We start from the raw sequence: 15,859 nt of genomic DNA on the forward strand, positions 1-15,859 counted from the left end.
AACCTCACTTTTCCCTTGAGTTGGCCGACCCTTTTCCGGTTTTCGTTCTTCGTCAAATCGAAAATGGTGAGCAATTGTCATTACTATATCTGTCTTTTTATTTATAATCCTAGTAATTCTAAGGTGCTATATGTGTTTAACTTTGTCTTTTACTCATATAATCCTATATTTGCGTCGTATTTAAGTAATTATCCTTCGCTAAAATAACACTACTAAGTTATCTCTCCTTTATAACTGAACTAGGCCTAGTCTGTTACCAGTATTTTATTCAACTTACTTGTAATGCCAAGCTTTTTACTAGATTTCAGTTATTTTTATTTAGCTTATTGCTCAGTCAAGTTATTCATACAAACTTCCGCGATAAGCCTACATGCCTCCTATATAATATTAAGGCTGTTGACCTAACATCTGAGGATTAGGCCCAAGCCTGTTGACATGCTGGCAAGGTAAATTTCATAATTACAAACACTTGGGATTTTTAAGTGATTTTGTCACCAAGACTTAAAATGCATAGTGCATCTAAAATAAATGGGTTGAAATCATAGGCCTATCCACAGGCCTAACTTACCATCTACTTAAGTTAAGCCCTGTTCACACTCGGCGAGTTTACAAGCTACACGCCGGCTTTTTTACACGCAGCTAGTAAAATAGCTTAGTGTGAATAAGGTTGCCATATCCCCGGAGATACCGGAGGTTAGATTAGGAAGGTAAAGTTTTAAGTTACAACTAAATGAATTGAGATGTTGGTTTATTACGTTACTTATAGAATGTTTTTGTACAAATAAAACCACATATTTACACGCAGCTAGTAAAATAGCTTAGCGTTCGAATAGGGTTGCCATATCCCTGGAGATAACCTACAGGAGGTTAGATTAGGAAGGTAAAGTTTAAGTTAGCCTATAATGAATTGAGATATTGGTTTACGTTACTTAAAGACTGTTTGTGTACAATTAAAACCCTGAAAAAACACTTCAAAACACTGCTGCTAAAATGCCAAACCTAAGCTTAATTGATTAGCAAGCATTTACTCTGGGAAAGATGTCACGTTTATTTTCAATCCAAACAAACTTTCAGCTCTAATCACAGGCCTATCTTTGGAAAAATCTTAAAAAGCAAGTTTCTTATTTCAGATATGCCTGTATTACTTATTGATCCTCTGGTGAATAGCATAGTTTGTTGAGATTTTTAAACAATTCTTTGTATTTGGTATTATACTGACCACACCGATAAATTCCGATAAATTGTCATCTAAATAAGTTTAATTGCCTAGTTTAGGTTATATTTACGAGGTGTGGTCGTTATAATACCAAAGTAGGCCTACCCAATTCTTTCATAAATCAACAGAACACAGAAATAAATCGTTGAGTTTCTTTGATTTAAATTATTAAACTTAAGGACTAACTTAGGCCTACTATTATTGGATACTTATCTAAGTTGCGAGTAAAATAATATTGTCTTTTTAACATTCAACCCTAACTGAGTGTAGTTCTAGGCCTAGTCCTTTTCTAAGGTTAGCCTATAGCTTATTATTGTATAAATGCAGAGAATCATTGTTACCCAAAGTCTTTTAATTTCAAATTTATTTCTATTTCAGACGAAGGGTACATCAAGCTTTGGTAAACGGCGCAACAAGACCCACACCTTGTGCAGGCGGTGTGGTCGCTCGTCATATCACATCCAAAAGTCAAAGTGTGCCCAGTGCGGATACCCCAACTCCAAACTTAGACATTGTAAGTATTTAGTATTACCTTTAAGTTTTTTGTAATTTGTTTCATATATAACTTAAGTTATAAATGGTGGCTTCTTAAGGCATGAAATGAAATGTACCAATTGTGGGTAATTTAAATCCTCAGATATTTGAAATTTGATCACCAATAGACTTACCCCCGCTAAGAAGTATCTACCGCATGTAATATTTATCACCATATGCAGCTCAACCTGGGTTCTAATACAGGGTTATTAACAAAGAATGCAAAAGAGTGCAAAAATAAATTATTGGTACCGGTACTTCTGTTTCCATGATTTCAAATAGGCCTAGCTGATTGTTACACCAATGGAAAGGGTGTTTTTATTAAGTTTTTTTTGACAAGGTTATGGTTTGTCTCAGTTCCTTAGTTGAGTACCAAGAATCCTGTCATCAAAATCAAATACATTATATAACTAACCTCAATATAACAAATTCCTTGATATAACGAATATTTTTATATCCCCTAGAACTCTCCATAAGACACAATGAATAACTTATTTTACCTCTACATAACAAACAAACCAATGAATTTATTATTGCCAGAACCTCTTCATAGCGAATTTAACACTGTGTTTGAGGTTATTTGTGAAAACGAATGAATTCTCTATGTCTTTCTCTCGATATATAACGAACCCCACCCCCACATTATTACTGTTTTTGAAACATCACAGTTTTTTGATGAAAATGAAATGGAAAGGTGATGTCAACGCTTGCACTAACATTCGTCTGCTCTGTTTTACACGTCTGTCTGCTTTGCGCTATGTCCCAACTGATTTCATTCACAGAGGACTGATGACGATGTAATGCTTAGTAAACTGGGATTGGGTGATAAGTAACTACCGGCAACTTGTTGAATTTTTTTACGAAGGGAAACCTAAGAAAGAACTAAAAAACAAGAGAAAGAATAGCAATGTTTTTTTTTTACACCTGGATTAGTGTTAAGGTTTGCCATCTTTTTTATACCATGTTGGATAACTGTGGTTTTCGTTTTCACTACGGTACCTATCCATAGTCTCCCTCCACCTTATTACCCCGGATAATCCAGGTTCTACTTTACAATGTAAACACTGTATTGTAAAGTATTGTAGTAGCCTTTGCTACTTAATTGTGTTTTAATGAAGTAAAATCTCAACCTATATTTACCGATGCAGTTTCTGAGCCTCGACTTCTTGCAAACCTAACCTCAATATAAAAAACCTTGTATTAACAAAATCCTTGATATAACGAAAATTTAGTTCGGTCTCTTCAGATTCGTTAAACTGAGGTTGGACTGTAGCATCAACAACAAGAATCAAAGCTATCATGGCAAAAGTATAAATGTGTTTTGGCTTGTCAGTAAGCTTCAATGCTTGTAATAGCTGCAGTTTGTACGGTATCGTCTCAAAAGCTTAGGTAAAACCGGCGACTGCGGTATTGTAAATTCCCTACTAGTTTTGACTGTCAAAAGTTTTTGGACTCTGTGCAAACTTGGCCTCGATTCTCTTCCCAGTGTCTGGCGGAGTCTGAGGACAGCCCGAGCTTTTCCCGGCATACAAATATATAGTTGTCTTGAATTGACTCATCCAACCTGGCATTTCCAAAACCTGTTCACCCTATCTCCTATGGTTTGAGAAGCCAGTTCAATATAGACATGCAAAAAACAAAACTGTGATTTTTGAAAACCATCTATTTTACAAAGGCATTGAACTGTTAAATGTACTGCCCGTTCCCCTGAAGATGAAAACCAATGCAGACAAATTTGGTAAAGCATGGTGTATCCTGGAAAACTCCAGGAATTAACCCAAACCACCGGGAATCCAGAGCCAGACAATCGGAAATGTTGGTTAACCGAAAGACTACCGCTGGTGTTGCCACGATCGCAGGAAACGATCATTGTTGTCGCCGAAACCGCAAAATGACAATGGGTATTGCCGCGATCGCTGGAACCGATTAAAGTTTTGTTTCAAAGTTGTAGTGTCAAACAGCACCAGTTATTGAAAAATATATATAATACAATTTCTAACTTACTATTTCTGATGTTCCTAGAAGGTATTATGTGATCAAAATGATGAATTCTTTAAAAATCTTTATAAAAAATTTTAAGTTACTTAATTTAAAACGGCTTGATAAAGTTGATAGTAGGGTTCCCAATAGTAGTTCTTAAAATTCAGAAATTTGTCTTGAATTCTTCTGGAAAGCTCCTTGAATTTTTCAAACCAGATTTAGTAGGCAGGGTGTAAAGGAGTTTAGGACTCTTCTCTCTTCTTTTGTCACGCTGTTGCTAACTGTGTCAGAGGACTTTTATACTACAGTATCTTTAATATTGTATTACTTAATAATGCAATCGTATTCTAAACCTACAAACCTTTTCCTTGTTTTGCCGTAGCCATTTTGTTTGCAGGCTTCGTGGTACTAACATAACACATTCGTGGTACAAAACATAACCTTGTCAAAAGAAACTTATATCATTATCCACACCCTTTCCATTGGTGTAACAATAAGCTGTTTTAAAGCACGAGACTGACCCAACCGTTTAGTTTTGCACCATTCTTTTTTAATAATCCTGTCGTGTCTAGATGGACTACAACAAATTGTACCTAATGTTTAAGGTTACCGTTTACTTTTCTTAACATTACAATAAGGTATCCATTGCATAGCCTTAGTTAGGCCTACTAATGAGTTTTATTTTTGTCAGATAACTGGAGTGTCAAGGCTCAGAGCAGGAAGACCACTGGCACTGGCCGCATGCGTCACCTCAAGGTCGTTCGCAGGAGGTTCAGGTAAACTATCACCCTAATAACAAACTGTCTTTGATATGTGGGTAATTTTGAAACCAGTTCTATTAAGGGAATTGCAGAATGTACTGATAGAAATTTGAATCAGCTATGAGTGTGTTGCTAGCCTAGTGGTTTGCGTCTAGGGCTATGGTGCAAGAGGGGTGGGTTTAATTCCTGACATATTTATCTACAAAACATTTAATGGGTATGGTCCGCTTTCCCTTAAATGTGTTCATATTACCTTCTTTAAAACTCACATTTTGACATTTCGGAATCTTAACTTATACAAAGCTTATACTTAGGAATGACATGGTGTGACACCTAAGTTAATGATAATCACTGACCTGAAAGTGCCGTGATAAAGTGAATTTGTATTGCTATGCGCGGCCGCTAGATCAATTCTGACTTCGTCTGTTGTTTTTGTTAGGTTACTATATGAATGTGTACAACAGATTTTCGGTATTACATTTTGATATAGATTATTATATTTTAAATAATACTAGTACAAAATGATGTTTTTCTTGATTTTTGTCAATATTTACAGACGCTGCGCGACCAGAAGATATTAACATACAATACTTTTATTTAAATATCGATTCTTCCACTATTACATATTAAAAATCAAAATTTTAAAATTGTCAAAATTTCTGATAATATATTTCATTTAATTTCATATAACTTTATTCATTTAAGTACAATACATCAATACAGGAATGGCGCCAAGAGTAATTTAATAAAACTAACTTAATTAACTAAAATACTCATCATTATCATGCATGGCATAACAACATACCATCCATTTTAATAGCTTTCCAGATCAAATAAATTAAAACAAGCAATGCAATATGAAAGTTTACATAAAAATATCAAAATTAAAAATACAGATAAAATTATTTTAAAACCAAAAGTTTCAATTTAAATGAAATAGAGCAATTAATAATTAGAATAATATAGAACTAAAACTCTCCAAAGGAGTAGGCCTACATAGCCTTGTTGATAAGAAACTTTTTCAATTTTGATTTAAATTTATTTTTGGAAGTTTCTAATTTAATTTCTTTAGGATATGGGTTTTTCATTTTTTGTTCAAACTTTAGAGCACATGTGCGACCAGAAGACCTAAGATCCAATTTTTAAAATATTTTAACCCTGTTTTGGTCCTACAATTTAGCAATTTTTCCATGGTACTATTACAACTCGAAAAAAAAAAATATTGATTTGTTTCGACTTACCCTAGTGCATACCTTCAATTTGAGACCTCAATCATGAAAATCGGTCGCGTAGAAGAGCCAAACGAACTTGGAAAAGAAAAACCAAATTTTTTAAATTATAAGATGTTTGTGTAATTGTGTATAATATAGGTAATATAGGTAGTGCTAGCTAGATTTGGGGGGCAACGCGGCAGAACAGAGTTCCGTTAGGTACCTTTCTTTCGGAATGATAAAAATATTGGCATAAATAGGTTCAAATCATACTAAATAGGTTACAGTTCCAGCACCTCATTTTTACAGAGTACCGTACTAGTTGGGTATAGGATATGTGCTGTACCAAGTTAATCTATATAAACAAAATTACAGTTTATTACATTGAGTAGAATCATGCAGATTTTGGTTATTTTTACGTTTCATAGCTTAAGAAAGCCGAAACGAGTCTTATCTCAATTTCTGTCTGTCTGTCATTCTGTCTGTAACGCCATATTGTCAATTTATGCGGCCTACTCCGAGAAAACTACAGTACTGATCAAGATACAAATCATTTTTATGTATTTTTTTTTCTTGTGTCTACGCCAGTGGCATTTTTGTAATGAAGTCAAACACTCTTAAGGGAAAGCGGTCCAAACCCATTAAAGTTTTGTGGATGTGCCGGGGATCGAACCCGTCCCTCCTGCACCGAAGTCCGAGACGCTAACCACTAGCACAGAAAACATATTACTATAACCCAGAATGCCAACCGCGTGGTAAAAAGCATTAAGTGTTTTGAGAGAGCTTTGCCTGTCAATCGTAGGCAGCGCCACCAGCGTTGCCATGCACTCAGCATAGCAACGCTGGTGGCGCTGCCTACGATTGACAGGCAAAGCTCTCTCAAAACACTTAATGCTTTTTACCATGCGGTTGGCATTCTGGGTTGTAGTAGTATGTCTTCTGTGCCACTAGGCTAGCAAAACACCCAATTCACTGGACTAGTGAGAGTGATTTTGGCCATTAAAATATGGCGCAATTACTTTGGAAATAAAATAATGAACTTTCAAAACCCCATTTTTGTACGGTTTTTGTCAAGTTTTCTCCTAATGTTTTACCATATAAGTCATCTATGAAATAACAAACAGCTGTTTGGATAAAGATTATTATTTTTATAGCTGTCACTGATATGTTTATATTAAATAATGTTGTTATATTAAATAACCATCATCAGGCTGCACGAGGACAGTTTTCTTTTTTCATACGAAGAGCGTCATATTTACACGAAAATAAATAAACATTTAAACACGACACAAACACGAATACGAGACATTTATGGTAACTGTCTGTTTATTTAACTGATCAGTTACCATAAAAGTCTCGTATTCGTGTTTAAATGTTTATTTATTTTTGTGTAAATATGACGCTCTTCGTATGAAGAAAGAAAACTGTCCTTGTGCAGCCTGATGATGGTGTCACACAGACACCGAAACTAGTTGTGCTAACAACAAAATTGGATTGCCTAATAGCAGGTATTTAAACCTTTTCTAATATTATTTGGCAATCCGGAGGCTAACAACTACAATGAAGGAAGCCTGCAAACCAAGCTGAAAAGATTGACAATGCCTTGGTTGATGAAATATGGCAAGACAAATTTTTAAGAGTTTATCAGGCCAACCATCATGGGGCATTGTTAGACCTCTAATAAAGTAAAGTATTGTATTTATGACCATTTATAACAGTTACTCTCTGTTTGTTTTAGGAATGGATTCCGTGAAGGAGGCAAGCCAGCTCCCCGCAAGACTGGTTCATCATAAACATTTTTATCTTGAGTAATTAAACGGATATTTTGTTAAGCTGTTTTTATTTAATAAACTATCTTTTTAATTACTCTAGTCTAGAATTACTTGATTCTATAAATATCCATTGTACCTGTAGTTAATCAGAAAAAGAAAAACCCTTTAATACCTTTTTTTGCTCTACGTCTTACTAGTATTTAAGTTGTGTCCTATTCGATTTCGGTCGTTCAGTATAGTAAAGCCTTTTCAATATTCTGGAACTACAACATTAAGCAGGAGCACGTAAAAAGACTACTCTAACTAATAAAGAAGTAACTTGATATAATCTTGAACTTAACTTCAAAAACATCTCTCTGGGTTTTAAAATACAGTACGGTAAATACTTTGTCAATATTTTGTAATTTTTATTTCATGAGGCCTTTTCCCAATAATCGGTAACATCACAAAATCTGAAGGCTATATTGACAATAAATATAAATTTTAAAATCTATATGGGTAGTTAAAAAGGAATTATTATTTTTTTAAGTCCATTTAGGTAAAATTATATAAAATTTAAAAAGATATACAATAGAACCCTTCATATCCGACCATGACAGGTCCGGGCCAAGGTCGGAACGGCCAAAAGATATGATATCGGGAGGAGCATAACTTGGGCTCTTCGTGACATCAGTAATCGTCTCCCGCGACATCGGCAACAGACGTGAGCCTTGGGGTGGGCCAAATTGCTAGTATTAGAATGAAAACAAAAAGTAAACACAAACATCAGCCAATAATAATTGAATACCCTGCTGAACAACGTTGAAATTGAGATTTTTAAAGAACAACTATGCAATAGTTATTTGTGTAACTAGTGGTGAAAGTGGCACTTTGCTGCACACGAGAGCAACGTTTACGCACGAGCCGCAGGCGAGTGCGGAATGATCTCGAGTGCAGCAAAGGCCTTATTCACTCGTGTTACACATTATATTTTTCCTACAGTCACTATAAAACATAAATAATTAGTCTTTCAAACACTATACAACACGTTTTTAGGTTCAGCTAGCAACACAATTACACAAATGGTGCCCTGGAGAAAGTAGTACCCGTGGTCCGTATCACTCCGCTATTTTTCCTCGGCAAGAAATGTGCTCCGTCTTTTGAGAATATAGTTCCGTATGTTTTTGTAATTTGAAGTGGTTTCCGCGCCTAAAAAAAATGCTTTAATGGTATTTTCTTGTTTATTAAGACCGTAGGAATGTTTTAAAAACGTTTAAAAGAAAAGTCCAGAAAGTTCAGAAATACCAAAACTATAAACACGAAATGACAGGTTAAATCGTAGTTATAATAGTCAATCAGCTGTTCATAGTATTATTATCTTTAAGTGTTGCCAACCTATTTCCAAGCGTACACGGATTACGTGCATAATAAAACCACGCTGTTTTGTGTTGTTTGGTTGGAATCCTGATGTGCGGCAAAGTATAAACCGTGCGGCAAAGTATAAACCGTACGGCAAAGTATAAATATGCAGCAATTAGCAGCTTTCTGTACTATAAACAGTACAGGGAAGCCAACTTTGTCGGGTGACTGTAGGAAAATTACTTTCTATAGCGTGGTGTTTATTTCGTTTTAAAAGATAAACAGTATAGGTTGCAAGGTTGGTAGCACTTACAATTGATGGAATACACAGGAGCGGCCACTCCTGTGCCGCTCCGTTGACCATTGGCACGGCCAGAAAATTTTTATGTTTTCTGAAAAGATTCACTTTTATTACTTAAATGTTCGGCAGAGCTATTCAATTGGAATTTAGTAAATAAGAGACACAACAAATTTTAGTTTATTTACTTTATAATATTTTTAAACCTGCAGACTGAGCGAATTTCCATTTATCTGGTTGGACTTTTGCCAGATTATCTATATACTTTTATTCTAAATACCTACTTTATACTTTTATACGTTTTATCTATATACTTTTTTTTGTGAAAATTACTCCTCCAAAACTACTGAACCGATTGACATGTTTTTGGTGTCATTGGAAAGAGTGTAACGCAAAGTTGTGCAGGTAACTTTCTTTTTAGGGAAATAGTTAAAGAGTGAGGCCCTGGGGCCCTTTAAAGTTTTGTATTCCTCCGTAAGATTAACATGGGATGAAACTCCAGCTGTTGTCAAATTAAAAGTGAGAAGAAGAACGTATGTTAATTGTGAACAGTCAATCAGTTTGCTACAAACATTTACTGACTTGGTTGAAATGAAATATTTACGATTTGAATTTGGGTTGGCGTAAATATTACAATAGAAAAAAGCGAGAGAGCTTGGATAATTTGATATACTAGAAAGAAAACTGAATTAATACGGTGCTGCATTTCTAATCATTGAAAGAGCCGATTTGCAAACTATGGAAACATAGGAAAGTCATAGAACATCACCATGGAGAAGAAATAGAAATAATGTTATTTTTAGAATTTATAATTGTTATTATGGACAACCTAATGCGGCTATAAGTAAGGCCATTTGTAGAAAACATAAAAAACAAGATCAGCTTTTGAAAAATTATAAGATATTTACAAGAAATGTTGATTATATCGATCTGTTATGTACATCTTGAGTATTTCCATTATCTTTGAGTCAAATTGTTTAAAGTCATCAGAAATTATGACTGTTATTTGTTTTTGGTTTATATAACGTCTGTAATACTACTTAGCAATTGCTCGCATTCAAGCAACAGGTACACTAATTCCCTTAATACTGTCAGATTTATTTCCCTTCTAAATAAAAATTTCAGTGAGCTGTACTTAGGTTAGTACAAGGATGGTAATAAAGTGTTATTTTACTAAAATGTTAATAGCTCAGTAAGATATCAAAAACAATTATGGGAACATATACCCAAACAAGAAACAACAACAATTGATTCTCCATAAAAATAGCATGGCAATTTTAAATTAATATATGGTACAAGTTTTAAAAATTTCGGTGGATCAGATGATGTAATATTTTATTGTGCATTTACTGTAACTACTGTATTGGTAGGTAGAGCTGTGTTTGTACTTCATCATAACTCTAAACTGAAATGTTTTACAAGCTAATCATATGAAGTCTGTGACTAATGTGTTTAGCAGTTGATGTTTAGTTTCCTAATATGAAGTTACACTTCATTTCACTGTTTGTTGTAAGTAAAAATCTTGGATTCATTGTTTTCATTTATCAGTCTATTTTTAAACACTGCATGCCAGCTTGTTATTTATTTTAACTTTCCATTACCTTAAATGTATAATTAAGTTTTTCCAATAAGTGCCAAACTCTTTGAAATGGTTCTACGGGTCAAAAGAAAGAGAAAATCAAGAATGATTTCCTAATATGTAACTTTTTCATGTATCTGCCAGTTTAAATTTTGTACTCACAATTTTTATCTTTAGACTGTTTAACTGATCTGATCTTTAATACTTTACTTTGAAATGGCGACCAAACGATTGTAGGTATTTTAAGCCAAGTATGAATGCTGAATGCAGATGAGTGTAGGATGAGTGGAACGATCTTGTATGAAACTCTGTAGACATGTTAAAGGTATAAGCACAGCCACCTCTAATACAAGGCCGCGACGTTCGAACTGGCAACGCCGCAATCACACCCCCTCTGCGTCCGTCTTCACACGCGCTAGGCTATGAACATCAATGAGAGTATTGCTGCTCTGTATCAATGAATGAAAGTATTTAAATATGTAGTAACATATTTTAGTAGATTTTAAGGTATAGTAAAATAAGACAAAATTGGAATCTAGGTTGTTTATTTAGTGAAAAATTGCAACATACCGCAATATGTCTAAAACTAAAAAAATATACAAACATAATGTTTTTGGTTGCATTTATCTTATTGTAAGTATGATGAATGTGGAAATAGATGGACTTTAAATATTTCCTTTGTTAATTTGATAATCTACACTATTATATAACAATCTCATGGTGTCTGTATACATGTGTGTTAATCAACATAGTAAAAACTACTAGACAGACTGTGCTTAAATTTTACAAAATAAAGCTACTATACTAAGAATGGTTATACAGTAGGACTAACTTATTGTCACTTCAATATTTGTAGAGACTTTGGGATTTGTAGAGACTAACATCTAACAATTTGTTCTGATAAAACATTATTAGAGGTATAAAACTGTATTAGAGGTTTTTTTTTTTTTTTTTTTTTTTTTTTAAGGGAGAGGAGGGAAAATGCTTTTACGCACACAGGTAGCCAGCCTGTAGTGTGAGACTCCTGAATCTATCGCAGACTACTCACTAAAAAACCTCCTCTACTCTGTTGGACACAGACCTGGAATTGTTTGTCACATTACTTCAAGTCAGGCCAACATGTTACCTAAGCCCTCAGGGCTCTCACCGTTTATGGCATTTGGATACTTTATGACCTACACCGCATCCCGGTCAAGGTCGAGCTTCTTGGCGCGGAGAATACCCTGGATGTAATGTGACACACAGGTCCAATTGTCCTCACCCTCCGTCATCATCGGTATGACCGTGTCCACCGACAGCAGTCCTACTAACTGTTGAGCCTCCAGGCGGGGCCTTTCCCAACGCTGGCAGTGGAAAAAGGTATGTTCCACGTCATCGGGAATGCCTGGGCAGTATATGCAATCGGGTGACACGGCTTTGCCCATCCTGAACAGGTACGACCGGAAAAAGCCGTGACCCGTCAGAAATTGGGTGAGGTAGAAGTCCACCTCTCCGCACCGCCGATTAACCCAAGGTCGGACTTGCTTTATCAGTCGCCTGGTCCAGCGTCCCCGAGTCTCCTGTTCCCAGCTCTCCTGCCACAGCTGGTAGGTGCGGGTGCGTTCCTCTGTTCGTGCCTGGTCCTCCCCACGGCGCTGATAAATTGCTTTTCTCTCAGCCGCCAAAAGTTTGACGGGGATGACTCCAGCAACCACCAGGACGGCGGGTTCGGACACTGTTCGGTAGGCGGATGCAACTCTTAGTGCTGCCTGACGCTGCACTCGGGCAAGCTGCATCCTATATACCTCCTTATTTAGAGCGTCTGCCCACACCTCAGCACCGTACAAGAGCACAGACTGGACAGAAGACATTAACAGCCTTCTACGGCTGGACCGAGGCCCTCCGACATTGGCCATCAACCGGCTAAGAGAGGAGACCACCCTAGCGGCTTTGTCCGCCGTACGGAAAATCTGATCCCGCCAGCTAAGCTTGCTGTCCACCATAATCCCAAGGTACTTGGCAGAACGAACGGTCTGGACTTCAACGGCCCCTACCCTCAACGGCACGATGGTGTCAATCCGTTTTTTTGTTAATATCACGATCTCAGTTTTGCTCAAAGCAAGCGAGAGACCGTGGTCTGTCATCCATGCGCTTATAGTACGCATAACTCGGTTCAGCTTTAGCTGAGCCAGCTCAACGCTACGTGCAGCTATCAAAACTGCAACGTCGTCCGCGTACCCAACCAGAACAGTTTCCTCAGGCATTTCAGACCTCAGGAGGCTGTCATACGCGACATTCCAGAGGTCCGGGCCGAGTATGGAACCTTGGGCAGCACCGGAAGTGACACTCATCGTCCGTGGGCCCTCTGTAGTGTCATACAAGAGGAGGCGGAACCGGAGATAATTTTCTATGATACGCATGAGGTATGCCGGGACGTGGAAGGTGTTCTCCAGAGCATCCAGCATATCGCACCACCTCGCCGAATTAAATGCGTTTCGCACATCGAGAGTGACAAGCAGCACAACCCTTCGAGAGTAGTGGTTAAAATCCTCAGCTTTCATCACGGCTTGCTTCACCTCTTCAACAGCGTCAACCGTAGATCGCCCCATCCTGAATCCATACTGCCGAGGGGACAGGTCCCCCGCAGCGACCACGGCTGAATTCAGTCGGGAACGTATCAACTTCTCGAGGACTTTTCCAGCCGTATCCAACATACACAGAGGTCTGTAAGAGGATGGCAGGTCTGGGTCTCCCTTTCCCTTCCCAACAAGCACAAGCCTAGCTGTTTTCCAGCACGAAGGGAAAACTCCTTCGACTAGGCAGGCATTGTACATGCGCAAAAGGATCAAGGGGTTAATAGTCAAAACCTTTTTGAGAACTTCGCCGGGTACCCCATCGGGTCCAGGAGCCTTATTGTTCTTCAGGGATAGGACGGCCGCCTCCACCTCTCCAAGACTAAAAAGTGGTACGTCATCCACCCTTCCGAAATCCCGCAGTGGGCGCAACGTGTGAGCCGGGAAAAGGGACTCGACTATCCTCTCCATAGTGGCCCCATCCATGACGGAAGGTGGAGAGCGGGTGCCAAGTTTCTTCAGGGGCGTCGCCTTGGGGGGGGTAGGGGGGGGGAGCCTCCCCCCCCTAGAATCTGGGAAAGAGAAAAGTTGGGAATTTCCTTGCCATGAGTTGGGACAGTTGGGAAGTCGGATACAAGAAAAATATATTTTTAAACTAAACAAAATTTAAATATTTGCAAAAATCCATCAAAGGGAAAAATTTCTTTGACTTGGACAAATAAACTTGACGCTTCTTTGATTTAATTTAACTTTGATTAAACAAGGCTAAACCATGGCTAAACACGCCTTATTTTAAGAAATCAATAATCAATTAGCGGTAAAGCTTGTTGGAATTTCGTTTACGAGAAATTTTGTTCCTTATTGGACGCATGTTGGGTACCTTGATCCTGTCCTGTGTTGATTATTCTGAATGATTCGTCTGCAAGTTTGAATTTTGAAAGTGCAAGCAATGTAGCTCTTCTGTTCAATTATGTTGTTTGTTAGTGTTTACAAGAAATTCAAAAATATTTTTCACGTCAGTCACATGAAATATATTTTATACCTTTTTTGTGGTATTTGGAGCAGGCTAACTGACCGGAGTACTTGCTAATAAGCAGATTAAAATAACATTAAACATAGGTTTTGTGTATCGGTATTACCTTTAAAACTCTTATTTTTTAATAAACTAAATGGAATATTTATTCTCTGAATATATTTTAAAAATCTACACAAGTTATTTAACACTCCTAATTAAGGATTTACAAAAATGAATCAACTAATCACTCTGAAACAGATCTACGTGGACAAAACATAACCTAAAATTTGATGTTTGACTTTCACTCTAAGTTTGATTTTTGTCTAAGTTCTAGTTTGATGAAGATGAAGGTTAACATTTTTATTGTATGTATAAGTTTATTATCAACCAAGTTGAACGTTTTTATTTTATACGAGTCTTACTTTAGGTTTATTCCTTTCTAGGCTAGAGTAATATTATTCACAACACTGATATTAATATTTCATCATTACAAACTTGTTTAGGCCTACCCTAGCTGTAAGTTTTATGAAAGTTAAAATGTTGATCTTAACTTCTAAAAGTATTTTAATTTCATTATTTTGTAATAAAATATATTTTCTATACCCACTAATTTGTACTCTGAGGCTTATTTTATATCACTAAAATTTTACACTGCTACGTCTGCTACCACAATGGTTTTTAAAGTTTTTTGGATTCGAAACATTACTTGTTCAAGCTTTTTGAAGTCATAAAATTTCATTATGAATTGGTAGAAGTTTTAGAAATTGAGTAATTTTGTATAGGATGTAAAACTAGCTATGTTTTGTTAATGCGAGTTTATAAATACTGAATTGAATGTTACTGCAGTGTAGTATAATAATTTGTAGATTTTTAAAAATAGTACCGGTACAGAAATTGATTTAAAAAAAAAAATAGTTGGGAAATCTATGTTAGGCAGTTGGGAAATTTGAGGCTTCTCCCCCCCCTGGAATTTAACCAAGCAACGCCACTGAGTTTCTTGGTTACCAGTTTGTAACCCAAGCCCCACGGATTGGAATCGATATCGTCCCTTAATGTCTCCCAGCAACTACGTTTACTCCGGTTGATGGCTCGACGAAGAGACCTCCTAGCCACTCTGTAAGCATCCGACTTACGACGTCTGTCTACAGGTTCTCTGGCCCTGGTAGCAAGTCTTCTGGCTCTCAATGCTGACCGACGCAATTCCGCAATCTCGGCAGTCCACCAGTACACAGGTCGCTTATTGCACCGGGATCTTCCGCGAGGCATAGACTCATCGCAAGCGGAGACGATTAGTCCCATCATGGATGTAACTAACACCTCTGCATGAGCCACGCTAGTTGCGGGGGGAACCACCGGTGTTTCTCGTAAGATGGCTTCATTGAATTTTGCCACGTCCAATTTTTTAATATTCCATCGAACGGGCACTTGACGAAACGCGGCTACTTGTCTCTGATGACCATCCAGGACATCAAAAATAATGTACTGGTGGTCACTGCCCGTGTAATCCTCCAGAACTCTCCAGGCTCTGATCCTTGGCAAAAGGGACTCAGATGCAAGGGTAATGTCTGGGATCGTTCCCCGCATCCCAGGGCGCCGGAAAGTT

The 15,859-nt window shown here is 37.1% G+C and overlaps 1 protein-coding gene across 1 annotated transcript; it reads left to right on the forward strand.

Annotated features, from left to right (window-relative positions):
• LOC128994336 (60S ribosomal protein L37-like) lies at positions 1-7,573 on the forward strand. The gene is made up of 4 exons (XM_054418799.1): positions 1-66; positions 1,595-1,730; positions 4,422-4,506; positions 7,441-7,573. Exons 1-4 carry the CDS (start codon positions 64-66, stop codon positions 7,493-7,495), a joined length of 279 nt encoding a protein of 92 aa, XP_054274774.1. The 5' UTR covers positions 1-63; the 3' UTR covers positions 7,496-7,573.
• The last annotated feature ends 8,286 nt before the right edge of the window (positions 7,574-15,859 follow it).

This window comes from Macrosteles quadrilineatus, unplaced genomic scaffold, assembly GCF_028750875.1.
Source record: "Macrosteles quadrilineatus isolate MER2022 unplaced genomic scaffold, UCM_ALF_1.0 Scaffold_5__1_contigs__length_97177068, whole genome shotgun sequence".
In the NCBI taxonomy this organism is placed as follows: domain Eukaryota; kingdom Metazoa; phylum Arthropoda; class Insecta; order Hemiptera; family Cicadellidae; genus Macrosteles; species Macrosteles quadrilineatus.